Source organism: Nyctibius grandis, chromosome 31, assembly GCF_013368605.1.
Source record: "Nyctibius grandis isolate bNycGra1 chromosome 31, bNycGra1.pri, whole genome shotgun sequence".
NCBI lineage: Eukaryota > Metazoa > Chordata > Aves > Nyctibiiformes > Nyctibiidae > Nyctibius > Nyctibius grandis.
Genome location: NC_090688.1, coordinates 4,577,451 through 4,598,007, shown reverse-complemented (window position 1 = coordinate 4,598,007; position 20,557 = coordinate 4,577,451). Strand labels below are relative to the sequence as shown.

Below are 20,557 nucleotides of genomic sequence, written 5' to 3'. Positions count from 1 at the left end.
CGGGCCGGGCGGTGAGGCGAGGCGCGGGGCTCCGCCGCCCCCCCGCGTCCCGGGCACCGCGGCGGGAGGGCCCGGCCCTCCCCACCCCCGGCACCGCGCCGAGGCCGACCGAGGTGATGCGCTGCCCGCGGGGAGGGGCCGCCGGCCGCGCTGGGAGGCCCCGCCGGCCGCCCTTATCCGCCCGCGCAGGCCGGCCTGGGGCCTCCGATAGGGGCCGGCGGCGGGGTCGCTGGCTCCGTGAGGCGGGGGAGAAGGGCGGGCCGCGCCTCGCCGGGGGCTCCGCAGCCCCAGGCCTCCGCCGGGAAAGCGCCCTCGCGGTCCCGGAGCCCCGCCGTAGCGCCGCGGTCCGTCCCGGTGGGGCGGGAAGGGGGCGAGGCGGGAGCCGGGGCGGTGGGGCGGCGAGCCCCGGCACGCCGTCCGGGGGCCGGGAGGCCGCGGTGACTCATCGCCGCTTCCTCGGCGGATCTGGGTCAGGGGTGCGCAGCCGAGCTCCTGCCAGCGGCCGCACCTCCGACGGGGCCGCGATAGGATCTTTCCCGCAGGAGCTGGCGAAGGGCTGTTAACCCTTCCTCCGCCGGCCCGGGGAGCCTTCGGGGGCTGCCCGCATCCCCACGGGGGGATTATCGAAACCCACCCGTTCCAGCCAATGCACAGGAACGGCAACGAAGGAATTAATCAATTAACTTTCCCCTTGAGATTCCCTGAACCACTGTATTCATAGAAAAAAATGCCTTCTGAGCTGCCAGCTTGCAACCTGCCTTCCCTGTCTCTGACATAAGCCTCAGGACTTCTTATTCAGCATTTTTAGACACTTGCAAGTGAGCTTGTTCTTAGAAGGAAAAAAAAAAAATATCTTGGGTGAAGCAAGTTTATAATCGAGGGTAAATAAAGTGACAGGAATTGCACGTTGTTTATAATGCCAGCACCAATCTTTCATCAATTATTTTGCACACGCAGCTTATTACAGGATTAGATGCAGCTTCGTATCAGGTTATTTAGGTGCTTGTTGCGACAGAGGAAAAGTGAGATAACGCTTATTATTTTCATTCATAATCCTTAATAAGCATAAATTGGTATGCTTCCCATTTCACTAGGGCAGGGAGGGCGGAAGGCACGTAATGAAGACTTCTGTGCAGAACCAGAGCTGGCACCCAGGCCTCCTCCCTCCCTCTCCAGCGCGCCTGCTCCTGCGCCGTGTTCAGCCTTTGCTCATGGAAGTTCCAACATACTCAACTTTCTAGAGCTGTTTTCCACTCTAGATTAAAGATTCACCATTCCTGTCAACAACTCTGTGTTCAATATCCTTTCTATAAGGCTGAGCATGAGTTTTCTTGTTATAAAGTACTTTCCTCTGCCCTTTGTACAAGACAATTTTAGCTACCAGTCACTAAGGGTTAATGGTGCAGCTCACAACCAGTTGTTAGGCTGGTTAATGACTTTTCCCAAAGCACTAAAAGCCACTGGCTTCACCTCAGGCCATTCAAAACTTCATGGTTAACTACTAAGGGCTCGATCCTTCTGGGGTGATGCTTTAATCCACACAGGAACACACGCAGATGCATCTCACCGTGCTTCACTTGCTCTGTGTCAGCAGGAGGGCTTCAAAACAGGTCTAGCACAAGAAGTGTTTTATTACCTAGCAGTAGGTGAAGTTATGTCCTGAAATCTCTTCAGTAACTTTTTATCTTGTCCTTTTATAGCTCTTGCTGAAGCGTTTTAGATGTGTTTCACATGGAGTTTTGCCACTAGGTACATCCTCTCCGAGGAGCTGCTTCGGAGGAGAGGCCAGAGGCAGCCCCGACAGCAGATGCGCAAGGCAGACCCGAGGGAAGGTGCCGATAGCTCAGGTTATGCCAGATGCAGTTTTTATTCTGAGGAAGGACCTGCAGGTATCCAGGGTAAGGAGACTGGAGTGTCAGCACAGCCCAGTCTTATTTTCGACAAAAAAGAAGCTGCCCTTTGGGTTAAAATTTTCATATAGTGAGTAAATTGTTGGAACAGAACCTGCTCAGCTGCTACGATGAAATCTGAGGGACTAACTTAGCAGCTCAGATGACACTTTGGAAAGGGAGAGCATGCACTCAGTTTTAAAGTGTTTAGTTTCTTCAAAGTTTTACTTGCAGAGAAATTAATTCAGCAGTTTTCTTCTTCCTTTTAAATTTAGGCTCAGAATGTAAAAATACCTGCCAGAAAATTTTGGGATGAAAGACACCAAGTGATGCCCATTAAACCAGATCCCCTTTGTCAAGATCAAACATACTCAACATCCTCCTTGACTGCACAGCTGCAGTGAAAAACACCTTCTGTCCTAGACCAAACGAGAGAGATTCTAAGTGTTTGACCCATCCCTAAAACTCCTGTTTTACCCCAGCCACCTGCCAGGGTTGCAGCCGTCTCCAGGGCAGGGTCACAGCCACCCTCGGCCACCTCCAGCGTGCAGGCAGACATTTTCAAGCAGGAATTTCTGGTTCCCGTTGCAGGCAGAGCAGCTCTATCCCCGGCCCCTCCGCAGGCAGCCGCAGGGCTCTTGGCACTGTCCCTCCTGTCCCACCAAAACCACCTCGTAACGCCGGGCTGGGCCCTGGGGTAAGTCACTGTTGCCACATCAAACCTGTCCTTTGCAGGCAGGATTGCCTTGTGCAGATCAACTAAAGGAATTGGTATTCTACAAACCGCTAGAAGTAGTAAAATTAAACTTTATTTAAAAATTCTTCTAATGTAGAAAACGAGAGGAAACAAAGGCAGCAAAGTCACACCCCGGTTCCACCTCATGAGTTACTGTATTTACAGCTCCAGGAAGGCGCGCTGGCAGAAGGGACACGTCCTGCTACTCACCGACAACTACAGACACGTAACAATACACCGCACAAACCTGACGTAACATTTAAAGGTTCACTGCAGGGAACACTTAAATACACGTGCTAAGACAGACAGTAGAAGAGCACAGACAGGTGGTTTCACCCCAGTTTCTCCCAGTGTTCTCTACAGCCTCAACTACCGACACCGTTTCCTCCTCTCTCCTCGCCGCTGCGGCGAGAACTGCCGCACGTTACGGAAACGGGATCGTCCGGTGTGACTGGGAGAGGTCAGTGATGCCCAAAGTAAAATGGGACCTTACTGAACCCCTTCTATTGTAATTTTACTTTCTGGAGAATTTGGAAAAACTGAATAAAATTAAAGCAGTGAAGTAACATGGGATACGTTGTGCTGAACTCCACCTGTCCCCAGGCAGCACAGCAACCACAGGCCCAAACACTTTATCAATGCCAATTTTTGCTTGTGGTGTCACAGTGAGCGCACGTAGGGGATGACAGGGGATGAATTTTGTTATTTTTTTAATTCCCCAGCTGCCAAATCTAGATTTCCTGTGCACGTGGGGCCCTTCTGATGTTCACACTGTAGGAAATGAAAATCAACAGGCAAACACTTCGGACTGCATTCTCTATACATACAGAAGTTTTTACACTATCTACAAAACAGGGATTAGATGCTTCTGTGTAAGTTCTTGCTACTCATTTAAAAATACTAGAGAAAAAAACTGTACAGTCTCTAAATTACATCTTTAGAAGAATAATTTTTTTTTTTAGAAGTTCATAAAAGACTTCGTGTTTGTTTCCATAGAGAATTAAATGATCGGACAAGAAAGATTAGAAATAGGTTGTTCAAATCAAGTTAGACCAAGCACTTAACAGCATTTGTAAACTGTAAACTTCTAGTTTTCTGTTCAACTTTACATACGCGTTCGAAAATTCGGAAGAACTTCAGTTACGAGGTCCTTGTTTTAATCTCTGCTACATACAAAAGATACTGAAAAGCAAAAAACTATTAAATAATTTAATATACAAGTGTAGTTAAAAAGCACTGTACATTGTAACAAATGTACATTGAGTTTTAGAGATAGAAAATCACCGAGTTATTTTCAAATTTACATGATTTTTGAAATTCTGGGATGGGAAGAGGACTCTGGGGCAGAGCTCCGGGCTCCACAGGGCTGGGGGGGAGTGCAGCCAAGCACGGTTCTGCACAAAGCAAAGCCCAGGTTGTTCCTCCTGACACGGCGAGAGTTCAGCTGCCGTGTTTAGCAAAGGGTTCCTGTTAAAACCTGGGTGCACTTAGAGCAGAAGCAAGCAGGCAGCCTCTCCCTCGAGGACTTCCTTCCCTCCTGAGGACAGGCCACCGAGGGATTTGAACTACAGAGCAGCCTGGGTCGCTCACCGAGAAGCCGTGAAGTTCCTGAGCAGCAGGACAAGGTCAGGAGACGCACCCACCCGAACGGGCACTGGTGGACATCTCGCTGGCTGCAAAATGCTTTTCTTCAACTCAGCCCAAACCACAGCTCTCTACAGTTGGGATTTTTTAAAAAGGGAATTCCTGGGTTACCCAAATGGGACTCCAGCAGATTTTGAAGTAAATATTTTGCAGTTACGAGTCATTCCTCAGCTGCTAAGAGAAATGGCCCTTGCACTTAGGTGCTTAACAACAGGTACCGAGTTCTTGCAACTCGGTGGCTTGGGGAGGGAACAGCCTCTCACACACACACAAAAAACAAGGGGAAAACTTAAAACCAGCCACGGGGTATCAATATTCCCAAGGCAGGGTTTACCTGATCACTCCTGATCAGCATCCCAGCACGTGGCAGCCGTCGAGCTGAAGTTGTTCTAAGATCATCTCCGTGAGCAAGCGAGGCAGAGCAGGGTCCATCTGCATGGATTCTCCCTGTATTTGGCACCTCCAAACACCCTGCACGCTAACTCGCAAATTTCTTCCCTATTCTTTGAGTTCTAAGGGAGACTTTAAACAGCACTGAATATTTTTCTTGCAAACCCAGTAATGACTCTCTCCCAATACCAAGGCCATGTTTTCCCCGTTGGAGATGTAACAAGGCCTAAAATATACGTGGCTTCTGCAAAAGAAACGTCTGAGAACAGGATCTAAATCAGCATCGCGTGTTCAGCAGAGGAAACAAAACCCTGTTTTGGTAATAGGACAAGCACTTGTCCCCTCATTCAGTGGTAAAAACTGAGGGGTTTGAATTGCAAAAAGCAAGTGTCTCTGGGAGCTGTTGCTAAGAAGGGGACAAGACTGAAACAGATGAGCATTGGGGGTGGGACTAGATGATCTTTAAGGTCCCTTCCAACCCCAACCATTCTATGGTTGAAGACAGGTTGCACAGTATTCCTCCTACAATAAAAGTTTGAGGGGGTCAAATATTTCCTCTAAAGTATTCCTCTCCTCCCTCAGAAAAAGCAGCAGACAGTCCTACACAAGTAATTTTTCTAGCAGATTCCTTTTCCCTCCCCTTTTAAGCTGGGAGATAAATATGCAAAGCTACCAAGAGAGAAAAACACGTTTATTCAGCCCCATGAACCTCGCAGGCTTTACATGGCGCTACGACGGACTGACAGGCCCTGGCTATAAAGCTGCTGATGCTCCATGGAGTTACCAACTCCTGGATTGTTTCCTGCAGAACAAACTCAGGCCTCGTGTCTCCCGTTCTGAGACAGCCACAGAGACACGGGCAAATGCAGTGAGAATTCACGGCTGAAGTTAAAAAAAAAAAAACCTGTGGGAGAACAGGAAAACTAACACAGAAAAGTTTGGAAACCTTTAAGTTTTTGCCAAGGGCAAGACTATAGTTTAGTTTTTATCGTAAGCCTCTGGCTTATATCGGGTCTGGGTTTTAACCACCTCGTTTCACGCTGACTTCAATGCTTAAGGCACAGATGCTGCCTTCCCTGGGCGAGGCTGCAGTAAAGATGCCAAACGCTGTTTCCCAGTTGCTTGGCACCAAAGGGACCAGAGAGAGGACAAGGACTTTCCTCCTTCGGTACAAATCACGACAAAGTGGCAGAGATGGAGAGAGCTGTGGTTCTGCCTTACCCCGTGTGGGACTGACACCGATGCAGGGAGATAAGACCCTCACAGGGACCAAGTGGTGGCACGTTGTCACCCACTCGTGAATCCGGGAGCTGGAACCTGCTCCTCTGCCAACAGCACCAGCCTGCTCTGCTCAGCCACCCCGAGGACACCAAGACACCCCGGCTGCCAACACCGGGTCTCCCCGATCTCGTCCTTACCTTCACTGCAAGGCTACGAACAGCACTGGCAACCACTTGCACACAACGGGAAGAACATTACCTCAGAAACTAAATTTAGAACTTAGGGCACCCTACAATAAATCATGATTTAATCCAATTAATCCCAGGAGTGGAAGGGCACAGAAAACATTAAAACTGGCATGCACTGTACTCCAGGGAAGGTTTAAGCATTTAGAATATAATTAGTATGCAAAACTGTGCGAGTCCTCTTCATTTCCTGGGACAATTTTTAAAAAGGTATCTAACAATTTAAGGAACAAGCGTCCTTTGGACTAAACCTTAATTCTCAGTAAGAGGAAAGCAGATTAAAACCAGTAGGTATATACACACTAGCTGTATATTCACACACATTATGTAAAAGCAGCTTAAAATGCCCTGCTCACTTTGCAAGTCTATGAAATGTACGTTGTCTTTATGCAATCTGTTTCCTACAAGGCCCTCACTAGAAGAGGAATTTGCTGCCTTTTCTTTGAAGAAAAGATTTCATATGAATTTTTTCCCCTTTTTTGGCCTTTTTTTTTCTTCTTCTTTTTAAACACACTGTCCTGATAGTTTTTCTGTTTCACAGGAGACTGGCCAGGCTGGTGGTGGGTCCATTCTGTGCCTGGAACTGTACAGGAGGTGGTCCATCTGTCCACTGCAAGATAACAAACAGCATGAAAATCCTACAGCCGCTGCCTGGGGAGGAACGGCAGCGAGGCCAGAGGAAGGAGCTCGCCATGCAGACGTTCACTACCTTGGGATAATTAAAGATTTCATCACAAGAAGTTGTGTATCAGGTTTGACTTTGGTTTATGAGCACGGAGCTCCCATCCCTCCAACAGTATTTTTGTCAAAGCCACTCCACACTCCCATTGTTCCAAACCACACTGACCCCCGTGCTGAAGCCAGGGCGAGTGGCCATCAAGTGAAAATGTTTCCTGCTCTCACCACCCAAACACGGGAAACTGTGACTTGCACCAACAAGGGACCAAACTCTAGATGTGTTTGAGCCCATTACGCGCTGCAGTGAGAGCGTTTCCTGAGCAGGTAAAGCCTCTGGTTCTCACTCATTTCATTATCGAAATATTTTCCTTTTACATTAGTCAAAACCTTCTACAATGGGCAGATTTAATACTTGTTTCTTAATCCTCTCCCCCTCTACATTTTTAATCCAGCACAGATTATGCAAAAGGCAGCAGTGGCAAGAGGAGACAGGGGAGGCTGGAGCACTGGCTCACACCTCTGGGCCCGGCCCAAGGACCGTACTCAGGGATGGAGGGGGGCACCTGCCTGGGGGGTCTCTCCACACGGGCTGCATCACAAACACTTTCCTTCTCACAAGGCTCGGGATCCCTTTGTGAGCAAAGCCTGCAAATAACATCTTCCTATTGGCCCTTTTTCCTCCTTTCTTCTCCCCAAAAGGGAATGTTGGGAAAGAGACGTCGAATTCCCTGCATCTCATGTTCCCATTTGGACATTATTTCAGTCCAGAACAGTAAATTATTTTACTCCCTTGCTGAGCTGCAGCTTAGGAAACCATTTTGTATTTTTAAAACAGGTTAAAACTGTTTCTGACAGGAAGGACATCAATATCTGAAGTCCAAGGAAAGCTGCACCTTAAAGCAATGGCTATACAGACATCAAAGGGTGTATTAACTGGCAATTCAGATTTTGGGGGGGACGACACCCTTAAGAATGATAAAGTATCACTAGAAACTGTACTTTCAGCCAGGTACAACAAAGCATTGCCCAGAACAAGGCAGACTGGCTGACCTGAACATTAAAATTAAACCTGAGAACATAGTTTCTTTCAAAAGCAGTAGTTGCCACCAAAATGAAGCAGCTACCTGCTACCAAAGCTCTTTAGAACACCTCAGTGCTGGTGTACCAAGAGAACACTTCTAAGAAATAAAGACCTTACCCACCAAGTAACCCTTAGAAAAGTGAATTAATTAATTGAGTCACACTTCCTTTTCCTGTTATCGGTCCAGTTTAATACTAGGAAGTACTGAAGGACTGAATTTTTGCAACTTACTGAGAAGTGTGTTCAGCAGAAAGGAATAGTAAAGGAAAGCAAAACACATTGTTTTGCCTCAAAACCACTCATAACCACAAGATGAAGATTGCTTACCGTGATGAGATTGTGTTCTGGAAGACTGCACGCTTCGATGTGGTCCTGGAGGAGCTGCTGTGAGAAGTTCTGATGCATCTGTGCTGCCTCGTGTGCATCCATGGCGTTTCCACAGGCTTTGTTCAGGTCTGAAAGACACCAGCAGCGTTTGCTCACCAAGAAACAGTTTGTGCTTGTTTCCAACTGACCAGCTCTCTTACCAGACTGTTCCCTGGATATTTTGGAATTAAAACCCTTTTTAAGAGAACCAGGGGCATACGGGGGACCTGAAGCCTCCCCTTTTCCAATAGCACTGGCAGTGCACATTGCAGGATTTGGTGTCATTTTAGTTTCCAACTATTAACAATAACATTACAGTAGCTCCAAAAGGAGGAAGCAACCTCCTCACGCCAATAAAAGCCCCTGCACAGTTTGCGTTTGGATTTTTAGCTTCCAGCACCATCTAGTGGGAACAGGAGCCTCGCCGGTTTCTCACTGCAGCTCCACAGGTTTCAGAGGTCAAGCAACTCTTTTTCTTTGGTAAATCCTTGATTTTGGGGGACTACAGAAGCCTGCTGCTTTACGTACACTGTGTGCTGATCCTCGTGTTTGTTTTCTGTCAGGTTTACTCACAGGTATTAACTCTGTCAGATTTAAGACTAGTAACCTGCTAAGAATCACACAGTTTCACCTAAAAATTACAGACAACAGCGTGGCAGGGGCTGAGATGCTGCACCTCCTATCGATGAACACGTGGTTGTGTTTTGTTATTCCTCATCAAGCGCCTTTTCATCAAGAGTATGTAATTAGTTCTAGAGAGGAAGCTCAGGAAAAATCAAAGCAGAACAGAAACTGCCTCTCGCTGTTCCCAGGCTCGTGGATACGACCAGAGGCAACAGCAGCTGCACACAGGGGGTGTTTCACCTACACCGGCTTCATCATTGTACTATCGGCATGTTTTGTACGTGAACTACTACTTGGAAATGAATAAGAAAAGTATTTCAATTGCCTGGAAGTGGTTTTGTAGTAAAGGCAACAGCAAAGCAGAAAAGCAGCCTGGCCCACAGCGCTCAACGCCAAACATCACGCTTATAGTAAACAATTTAATATAAATTGAAGCTGCGGGATAAGTTCTTGGAAAAAGGGTAGAGTTACTGCTTTATTTTCTAGTGAGAGCAAATCAATTGCAGCATTAATGTTGATGGTCTGCCAAGAAGCTAGTCAATATTTGAACAAAGCATCCTGGGGCCTGTGTAAGTCAGAGTAAACAATATTTATGTACGTAGTGAAATAATAGTCTCTTATATTTAAAGCCCCTACAGAAGCAAAGCCTAAGTGAAACCTAATCAAATGTTTACTACAATTGGAATGGCAGCCACAGAAAAGCAGAGCAGCAGCAGAAGAGATCAACAACTGGAAGAACCACCTTGCACTTCTGTGGGTACTGTGCAAACCCAGAGTCTCCTGGCAGGCGCTGGCACTGGCAGACATCCCCACACTCCACCCCCAGGCAGGAGCACTGGGCTCTTTGTCACCTTTTTTAAGTACAAGACCTTTTCCTAACTTACCTCTCAAGAGAGCTGAAGACCACAGCTGCACCGACATATCTGGTATCTTGCTTGCAAGCTGCATGGCTGGTACTACCATGTTATTACTTTCCTGGTGAAGAGCAGATATCAAAATAAAACGGATTTTTTTTTTTTCCCCTTGCAAATACACGTTACAGAGATGTTAAATTTGTGACAATTTGTCTACTTTAATTGCTGCCATGTTCCAGCTAACAAGTGGAAGTGCTTAATGGGACAATAACCCAAACACACCATCTAAAGCTGTCTGGAATTTTGCTCTGTCCTAGGAGTTATTTCTATTATCTTGCACAACACAGACACCATATTTCATGCATTCTGGCACATGGTGAGAATTAAGGAGCTTGTACCCACAATTCCTTCCAAAACAAGCCAGTTGAATGATGTGATTTGTCCTTTATTCAGCTTTTTTCAGGTGATTTCAGACATTATAGAAACACACACTTCCAGAACAGACTTCAAACACTACTACTTTGTTAAACTGTTATTAAACATGCAAATTACAGCTACAGAATTATGTACGTCAGTAAGCTGACAACTTTTAGTGGACACCAATAAACAAACATTCTTAAAATAAGATCAATCTCACAAAATGTCCTGATTTTCTTTGCCAAATGACAAGTCAAACATTTTCACAGCGATACCAGAGAGAGGAGCCTTACCCTGTGATTCCCCAACACGTAGAATATGTGACCCAGGAGGACGAGAGAACACGCTGTTAATCGATTCAAGTCTTCTGCATTTGACATTTTCAGGGTCTCTCGCAAAAATCGTCTACCAAAACAGAGCAAAAATAAAGTGTGTTAAAAACTCTACTTTCCCTCCAGTAAGAAACATCATTAAGAACTGAATTAACCCAATCAGCAAATATTAGAGCGCTCAGGAATAAACATGTGCTGCGGGTGACCTTAAACAAAGCACTTAATCCCCAAACCTCACCTGTCATTTAGCAATGACTATAATAGAGGTCCTGCTTCGAAAAGCTTGTGTTTCAGATGTGAACACTGCATAAATATTATTAATTATTATTATTATTATTAGCATTCAGGACTAGAGATCTAAACCCAACAGCTTCCTGGTATTTTCCCCCCAAGTAAAACAGACAGCTGACTAAACCCACAGGGAAGAGCAGCTAGCAGGTTTGAAAGCAAGGCCTCAGGGTTTTCATTTTTATCTTAAAAAGCTTGATCCAGTTGCTCCTTTCCCCCTCCCACCTTCCAGTTGAGCTGATTTATACTCACTTTGCCTCGTTGTATCTTCCTTGAAAGAAGGAGAACAGCCCTCGGATGTAGAAAGCCGCTGCTCGAAGACAGTGAGAGCTACGGACAAAGCAAGGCACTGAAATCCAGGCATTGTGCAGTGATTATGTGCATTACAGATTTCTAGGAATCTGCCTAACAATCAAATCTCCAAACAAAACATTATATTTAATGCGTGGTCAGAATTTCTGCCTTGAAAAGAAGTTGATTATTTTGTTTTCTTTTAAAAAAAGCCAGCTACAAATCCAGTATTACCATCACCAATGCAACATCAGCATGTAGAGTGTTTCTGGAATTCTCACCTCACAGGAAAATTATGGTCTGGGTTTATCCTTTCCAATAAGCTGTAAAGCTACAAAGCAGAAGGGGAAAAGAAAGATAATCAGCGTTTCTCACAAACACAGGCTCGCAGTACCGACAGCAAGTGGTTTTATAGGAAGTGCACATCAAATCAAAGTGGTGCAAGTCACCACAAACACCCTCAAGTTTACTTGTGCGGGTTAGATCATAGCACAAACATTCCAACATGAGGAGTTTTCATGTCCGTTTTGATCCTAAAAATCTAGTTTTATACAAAATATGCTTTTTCAGACTTCACAGAACTTTCTATACAGCGTTAATATTTCCTCAGAAAACCCCGAGATGTCGTGTCTAACTGAGCTGTTCAGGACCCAAATGAATGCTGCATCAGACTTACCATTTAATTAAAACCAGAATCAACTAAGCAAAAAAAAGGGGCAAAATGAACACACCTATTTCTGGATGTTTAGTTAAATCTTCCAAGGTTTTATGTAATCTAAAAAACCCCTAGACAGGTGGCAACTGAAGCGAGCAGGTTGAATGAGTCAAGTTAACCACACACCTCATGCTGGGAAGCTTGCCCTGCTTCGGTGGTTTGCAGCTAGGCCAGCTGATACCACTGGTTCTTTACCATTAATTGACACTACTCTGATTAACGAGTCACCTGGCTGCCAGATAAGGCACCACTTTGCAAGAAATTGCTCAGAGAAAAGCATAATCCAAGCCCAGCAGCAGTTTTCTCTCCAAGAACGTTCTGACTTGTAGAACAACAGTCAGAAACCAGCTTACCTCTTGGTGCCGGTTGCCTTCCCTGATGTACACACTGGCTAAGTTTGTCACAATGAACGCCCACAGTTCTTGATGAGTAGTGAGCTAAAATACACAAGATACCAACAGCACAGTCAAATACTTCAGCATCTAACCCAGAGTTTGCTCACCCCATATAAATCAGATTTGGTGTCTGGTATTTTGCTATTAATAAATCCTCCTGACCTGAACTGTGATCATTTAAAAAAAATTAACTAGTGCAACTCATATAGATGTTCTCCAGATTTCCCTTCCAACCCCAACCGTGCGGTGACCCACACGACAGTTGCAACAAGCCCATTTCCACATTGAACATCCATAGTAAATAGGTCGGGAAGGAAAAGCTTACCCTCAGTGCTGTAGTAAATTGTGCTTCTGCATTGTCCATGCAATTAACAGAAATGCAGTAGAGTCCCTGGAGAAGACATGATATTTCTAAGGTAACACATAATTACAGCAAGCAGAGAGTGCAAAGAAAGGCATGCACAAAGCCACAGAAATCTCAGGATATTAGCAGGAAAAAAGGTAACCAGCAAGTCTAAGTTTGGCTTGGCTCTGGGAAAAGTACGCAATTTCTACACAAAGTTCTTCAAAATAGTATGTTCCTGTAAAAAATGCCCCATTTATCTAAGAAAACCCTCTTCATTTCTTACAATACTCAAATAGCAACGCTAGATAAGTTCTTCCCCTTACGCAGTTCCCACAACACACCGTCCCAAACGCCCGCAGGATAAATCTCCTGTATTTCCCTCACATACTTTCACGCTACACGTCACTTATTTTACAGAGGGATTTAAGCCTTTGACAGGTTTCAACACCACTGGGTGTGAGTCCCCATGGCACAACTGGCAATCGGTGACGCAGACTCCCCTACTCGGCAGGAAATCCTGCTGTCTGCCTCGCTACGCTCTCATCAGTTACTAGTGATGAGCATGAGTCTTGGGTACAGTCTTCTAAAGAGTCCAAAGTTTACTACTAATTGTAGCCACTTACTAATAGAGTGTGCAGCTGGGCAGCGTGATTAGAAAACAGTCTGGGCGACTGCTGGCAGAGCTGACAGACTTGTGAAATCTGTTAGAAAAAAAAAATATTTTAAGATACTTTTTCTCCATTTCTTTTTCTGCTCTAAATCCATCCACTTGCATCATACACATCCTTCAGTATGGCTCAGGGATTGGTTCCAGAATCTTAAGTCATGCTCCTAGGTAAAAGCGGAGGCTCGACTTGCCTCAAGCCGAGGCACACACGCTCCTCCACACACACTCCTCCCACACAGACACATGCTCAAACTGGTTTGGAATTATTTGCTTCGCAGCAGCTCCACCATATGGTGGCACCACCTGCAAACCAAGTCGCAGAGCTCTTCTGACACGCTCAGATTTGAGCTGGCACGCAACAGAAGGACTGGAATCAAAATCTTCCATGTGCTTGTGAGGAGTTTTATGAGCCAGAACGGATGACTACTCTTTGAGCAGGCTAAACTTCCCCCCACACCCGAGTACATTCATGAGAAGGCTGACAGCAGAGGTTGAGGTGATACAGCAGTATGTCCTATAAATAAGGGATGGATGAGCAGGATTTCAAAATGACTGTGAGAATGGAAAAAAACCCTCCAGTTCTTCCTTGCATTAAATAACACCGTCCCTCTCTTCCTTCCCCACAAACTATGTAAGAGGAGGAAAGGACAGAAAGGCAGGGAACCTGAAAAACTGAGCAGTGCTTGGGCAAGACAGAACACAAAGAGGACAAGCCCTTAAATAAAATATTTCAGAGGAGGGTAACTCCACGGCTTCAGAGCTGCAGTACCCTGAGCACCGTTAGGCCTGACTACACCTGTTAGTAGTTTAGCACTGCTGGAATCCCCACCTGAGCCCAAGTACCTTCCTCAAAACTGAAATTCCCATGATTTAAAAGCTGTCACTGACTACACCCACACCATGGAAATGATGAAACCCCATTTTTACCTCCTGCAATGCTGTGGCTTTGTGTCCCGTGACAAGCCGACACATGATAATGTGTTCCAACAAAATAACTTGGAAAGATGACAAGATAGGACTGCAGTCCAACACTGAGAAGAGAACAAAAGTAGTGCAGTTAGTGACATTAAGATTAGTATTAACATCCCAACCCTGCACCTAGCCAGCTTCCTCAGCTGGAGGTGGTGCAGCAAAATTCAGCTAAACAAGGCTGCTGTGGTTTTGTTTTAATTTAAATTAGCAACAAGAAATGGAATCTTGCAGCATCAGCTGAATTATAATCCTCATCCTTACTTTTTAGCTTCTCTAGCTGCATGAGTGCTTTGTCTGTGTACTTCTGAGCCTTCTCCAGGTACCCTGCTTGCATGGAATGCATCACTGTCACCTGCCAGAAAACACAGGAAAGATTACAAAAAATTACCTTTGCAAACAGGAAAGGTCTGGGAGTTGCAACAACTCCTCAGCTACCAGCTTTTTAAAATAAATGTTGACATCATTCGGGTGTATAATCATATTCAAGAAGAGGGGCAACTAGTTTCAAGAATTTGAAGTCAAGATTGTCGCTCTGTTGGTAAAAATAAGCCAACAGAGCTCTACTTCGTACGAGTTAATCTGATTCTATTTGGCTTGGATAGTAATAAAGTTACATTCCAGTTTCCAGCCTTCTTGCACAGTCTCTTCAAACACTTACATCACTGAAAGCAACAGTCTCACAGATGCTGTGGCAGAATTAAACTGTCAGCGTAACGTAAAGCAGCATATGGTCTGCAGAATCCATCGCTGCTGCCTCCAAGGAATTTTTAACCAATTCCTCATTAATTAGCAATATACATTAAGTAAAAAAGAGCTTCTCACCAAGTAGACAAGCACACACATGTGTTCCTTGGGCAGCCAGTGAAAGAGATCAGCGGGGTTGCTGGGCAAAATTTCATCGTCGTGCAGCGTGGAGATGGTCTGGATGCACTGCTGGAGCTGCTTCAGGCACGGCTTCACACTCTTCACCTGCGAAGATGACTCACGTCAGACAGAGCTGCTGCAGCCCAGATGCTGGAATATTTACTTTGTTGGGAAAACTTGCCAAGCAATAAATAATCCCCACATTCAGGAAATTAGTTCATGCGTAAATCACAACACCAGCATGACAGAACAGGGACTGCTTCAGGCCCGTTCCAGGATTAACAACAATCAGCCCTTCATATTTGCATATACAATCAACAGATGCTCACCACGTTTTCCAAAATTATACACAAAGCCTGTTATCTCCACCAACATTACATGGAAGCAAGAGTGGCCACCATGCTTATAAGCATATCACAGCAAACCCCTCCTTGGGGAAGAAGGAACAAATGTAATTTCTTCACTCCTCATTTGTGATTTAAATCTATAGAAATTAAGTTTCATTAACAAAACACAAGGCACAGCAAAAAAAAAAAATCCCCCAAAATCACTTCAGTGCAATAATTAGCTACTTTCTCACGTGGGAACTGTAAGAAGCACAACTCACACATACCTGCCCAGCATCCAGGTAGTGCGTGACCTGCAGGACTAGGAAGAACACACGTAACGACTCTTTCTGGATGGGGTTTCCTTGCCAGTTTTCAACTATCTGTCCACAAAGGGTAAGGAGAGGGTGCACCTCCTGCAGCTTCCGTTCCATTAGCAGGAGCTATAATTTTTAAGGAAAAATCCGTTATTTTATGTTAAACAGTTTAAACAGAGCACAACAGCACAGCCCCAGGTACACTGATCTATTTAAAACAAAAATAGACTCAAAGACATCTTATTGCAAGAGAACCAGCCTTCTCATACCACCAGATTTTTCATCCCTAATTACAAGGGCTCCAGTGACAATTTGTAGTTATCCTTTTCCTTCCAGAAAAGTATTTGTCATAATTAATAAAAGAGAAAAAAACCCAACACTGTTCACAAGCATTTCACGAGAATCCTGCAGACTTAGGCTTATCCCAGGTATATTTTAACACTGTGCTTGCCCACATGAGGAAAACAATACATAAAGTACAGATAAGCATGCAAGGTACCTGAGAACAAGTAACCTGTGTTCAGGCAGGTTACATTCTATTGCTCTGTAACTTGTATACTAGTTAAATAAATAGTTTATTTAAAAAGTAGATCCAACTTACCATCCCCTTGCTTAGCAGAAACAGTGCTCTGAAATGAAACAAAATGATGTCATGCTCAAAAAAATGTTACCCAAACCACAACTGTATATATATAAACCCTGAGAAAAAATAAATCTGCTGCTCTCCCCCTCAAAGACAGACTGAAGAGTATTAAGGAATCTGCCACAAAGCCCATTTAAAAGCAAGATAGAACAGCCCAATCGTAGCCCCAGGAATCAAAACCTGGTCTCTCAGGTCTGTATCTAAGCTTTGGACAGCTCCAGTTACAATAGTTTCTAAGGCCAAAACAGGCTACTGGGAAAACTTGCTGATAAAGACAATAAACAAAATTTATTTTGAAAAAAAAAGACTCTCCAGAGTCTGAGTGGACATTATTGGTTTTAACAGAAAAAGGAAGAGCTGGAGAAACTCTCAGATCTAAGACAACACTCAGAAATACTGGTTTGCCTGTGAAACCCACATAGCCATGACATCTCTAAACAAAACTAGAATATCTCTAAATAAAACATAGAGGAAAACAAAATATTTTCTGTGGGAAGGGAAAAAGGTCTAGGGAACTCACCTGGTGTACTCTGATCCTACTACCCGTGCATATTCTGCTCCAACTCCGAGAAGGTCACATGCAGACACTAAGTCTTTTTCAAGTGTATGTAGTTGCTGAAATGAAGAAGAGGCCGTAAGAGATCAGCATTTTCTTTGTGGACCCAATTAGCAATTTTAAAAAACATAATTACTCCTGTGCTTTACATGTGACAAGTGCTAAACTGGCACTTGTTAAATGTATCATCTGATTTTAGACTCATTTTCCAGGAACACCTGGCGTTCTCCAAAACAAAAGTCTAACATTTCAAAGAAAACCTCTCAGCCCAGTTTCACACCACGCAAAGCTGTTCTAGTTCATTAAGATCATGTCCAGATCCGATATCAACAGCTCCAATATAACTGTGGACTTTTACACTGGAGTAACTGGAACAACAGTGTGTTTTCCAGCAAGAAGAGCAGAGGTATGCTGCAGGAGACAGGGAGAGGATGACACAGCTGCCAGAGCACCTCTCACTCCCTCCTGCCTGTCCTTTTGTACCTTCTCCATCCCCAGGTGGAAAGCCACACAGTCACAGAACAGGCACCAAGGAAACGAGAGACACAGGCCTCTGTGGTCAAGCAAAAGCCAGAAAGGAAATACCACACAGAAGAGAAATCAGCAAAGAATGTCAAGCTTGGAGGAAGGCTCCTGTTCAGAGGGAGGCACTGAGAAAAACACTTAAGCTTCTTGTGAGTACTCAGGCATTAACTCATTGCAAAGTAAACATTTGTCCTTTAATCGATAGGAAAGTAAGGCTCTCCACAACTCACTGTTCCTAAACTACACAAAGGAGCTTGACAATTCCTTTCAAACGAAGCTGCTCTGCTTGTTTAAGCTCATCAGGAAGGGGAAAAGACAAGTACAAGTGACTACTAAGACACTCTTCAAAGATAAAATTGCTTCCTAACTAGCTCTCTGCTGTGGAGAACCTGTAAAGAGCAATTAGCTCCCTCAACTCTCGTTAAACACCTCGAGGCTCTTTAAGAGGCATAACCTGGAAAAACAGGGGGAGTTCTACAGCAATCATCTGCTCTTCCCACTGATCAGTTAACGTTCTGGATACACTCCCCACCTAATTAATGCATTAGATCACTCAGAAAAATCAGCACTTTAAGAGCAAACCGTAACAAACGTTAAACACTGCAAATTCCAACGTGCACCAGTGTATTCCTAGAAGCGAAGACGGTCTGACCTGTGCAGGTGAAGCCACACTTAGAGCACGTTACAGAACAGGAAGGGTGACACTGCTCAGAGGCCTGTGCACCAGCTGCTTTTCCCACCCCAGTTCTGCTCTGTGGGCTAATTAGGCTGAAAATAATCAAACAAACACTTCAGGCTGGCAAACTCCAATTCCAGCAGGCTTTATGAGAACATCTGCCCTTACTGCAAGCTGGAAGGTTCATTTTGTTCTGCTCTGTCTCTAAAGTTGGATGTTACTAGAGCCCACAGGATGATCCTTGCTGCTCTGCTCCCCATCTGCCTTCAGCAGGTAAAAAGTGGGTCCTGATCCAATCTGCAGCTACCAATATATAATTACTTTATAGCATGAACTTTTCCTCTCGTCTCTTCATTAACAGCAATGATTAGGGAAAAAAATAAAGGCATCCAAGCTCTTTTTAAGAAGAGCACAGATATTTTCTAGCGATTTTTCCCATCACAGTGCCACAGTAACATGCCCAGCAATATAAATCACTTACTGCAAGTTGAAAAAGCAATCTACAGTGCCAGTATGGAGTCTGCTGGGAAATCTGAATGGCTTTGCGTAACAGAGGTTTTGCTGTATCCACCGAATTCTGAAACAGAAACATGCACCCTGGTCAACATAAAAAACAGGCTGTTGGGAACTTCATCACTAACAAAAACAACTTCTAAACTAGCTGTAGTTGGTGTTGATCCCCTGTTAAAGTCTAATCAGGAACCTTAAAACATGAAAAGCAACAAAACCAAGTATTTAACACACATCTACACTTGACTGAAAGTCTGTTCAGAATTATTAGCTATTGCACTCCTTTGGCCACTGTGCTAACGTGCACTTTTTTCCTGCACATGAGAAAAAAGGCAAACATTTGCTTTAGAGAAAGTCAAGCCTAGTTAAGGCTTTTTCTGGAGAAAAAAATAGCCCAGGAACACAACAAAACCTTGAGGGAAACTTTCTTACTTCCCCCCCTCCCTTCAAATTAGCCTGTCTTTGTCTAAATGAGGACTAAAGAAATCCTTTGGCCAAGTCAACTTCGTTTGCTGCAGAAGACCTGCATTACAATTCCAGCAGCAACTTCCACAGTAAGAAAGACCAAATGTCTTTCAGCCTTACGCTTCAGTACTCTGTACATACATTGCAGCTGACCTATATAATAAACCCTATTATTAATAGCGATACACTACTCCAAGTCCAAAGACAATAAACCTAAACGCAGCCCTGCAGCCCCAGGACACGCGACAATTTCTGAAGCAGTCTCAGCGCACTCACCTCCTGACAATACAGCTCGGACAGAAGGCTGGCTGCCTCGAACTTCACATCTTCAAACTGAGGAATCTAGCAGCATCAGTTAAGTAAATATTAAACACCCGCTGCAACACAGCAACACTCCAACATCAAAAAGCCCTTTACAGAACATACACGTTAAGAAAGTGGCCCACAACCACGGAAGTAGATTAAAAATACCAGCTAAATCCCCATCCCCAGGGCCAGGCTCTCTCTGTGGAGGCGTTTTACCGGAGCCCTCGCTGCAGGAGCGAGGTGGCCGGGCAGCACCGCTCCTCGCCCGGGCGGCCAGGAAAAGGACGGGCAGCACCGCTCCTCGCCCGGGCGGCCAGGAAAAGGATACCTGCTGCGATATGAGCCACTGCAAGAGAAGACAGCGGGTTAGTCTGCAACCACCACAGGCCGGCCCTGCTGACAGGGCCCCCCCCAGCCGCACCCCCGCCCCGGGCTCACCGCCTTCTCCAGGTGCCCGCGGGCCTGGTCGCCGTTGCGGGTGTGGTGGTAGAGGACGGAGCCGAGCTGGAGGTGAGTGCGGGCCTCCATGCGGGCCGGGGGCTTGCGGGGCAGCACGGCCTGCAGGCAGTGCACGCACAGCCGCACCTTGGGCGGGCTCGACGTGCGGAAGTGCTCGGCCAGGCCCAGCAGCGCCAGGTACCACGACTCCCCCCCGGCCGCGCCGCCGCCCGACCCCGACCCCGGTGCGGGCCCAGCGCCGCCGCCGCCGCCACCTCCTCCTCCACCGGCCCCTCCGCCGCCTCCGCCGCCCGCCTCCCCGGAGCCCGCCGCACCGCCCGCCGCCGGCTGCGGCTGCTGCTGAGGCGGCGGTTGCTGCTGAGGGGCCGCGCCAGCCGCCGAGCCCGCCGAGCCCGCCGCCACCGCCGCCATCTCAGGGCCGCCGCGACAACACGGGCAGGAGGGGCGGGGCGGGGGCGAGGAGCGGCGCGCGGGGGCCGATGGGATATGGAGTCCGCCCCGCCGCCGCCGCCGCCCGCGCGGGCCGCTGGGAGGCGTCTGCGCGCCTGAGGCGCTGACGGGAAATGGCGGGTCGCGCGAGGCCTCATGGGAGTTGTAGTCCGGCCGGCCGGTGCGCCGCGCTGGGGCCAGGAGGGCCGGGGAAGGAGCGTGGCGGCGGCGCCCCCCCCCCCGCAGCGAGCCGGGTCAGCCCGCTGAGCGGCCTGGCCGCCGCGGGAGGCACGGGGAGGGAGGCGGAGGCCTCCCTGGGACTACAACTCC

At 46.4% G+C, this 20,557-nt stretch overlaps 1 protein-coding gene and 1 long non-coding RNA gene across 3 annotated transcripts; one reads left to right on the top strand and one right to left on the bottom strand.

The window, feature by feature from the left end:
• Nucleotides 1-31: 31 nt before the first annotated feature.
• On the top strand, nt 32-7,124 carry LOC137674875 (uncharacterized). 2 transcript variants are annotated; one of them, XR_011049870.1, is made up of 3 exons: nt 32-113; nt 2,481-2,586; nt 6,667-7,124. It is a non-coding gene; the product is annotated as an uncharacterized lncRNA (long non-coding RNA). The 2 variants fall into 2 exon arrangements; XR_011049871.1 differs by lacking the exon at nt 6,667-7,124 and adding an exon at nt 2,791-3,145.
• On the bottom strand, nt 2,677-20,209 carry MAU2 (MAU2 sister chromatid cohesion factor). Its single transcript, XM_068420657.1, has 19 exons — nt 19,778-20,209; nt 19,668-19,685; nt 19,310-19,375; nt 18,540-18,635; nt 16,822-16,916; nt 16,260-16,287; nt 15,629-15,784; nt 14,974-15,120; nt 14,413-14,503; nt 14,107-14,210; nt 13,136-13,213; nt 12,492-12,557; nt 12,125-12,208; nt 11,338-11,387; nt 11,018-11,095; nt 10,439-10,550; nt 9,759-9,849; nt 8,212-8,339; nt 2,677-6,735 (listed from the first exon to the last, which is right to left on the bottom strand). The coding sequence occupies exons 1-19, from the start codon at nt 20,207-20,209 to the stop codon at nt 6,661-6,663; spliced, it is 1,995 nt and encodes a 664-aa protein (XP_068276758.1). The 3' UTR covers nt 2,677-6,660.
• Nucleotides 20,210-20,557: the final 348 nt, after the last annotated feature.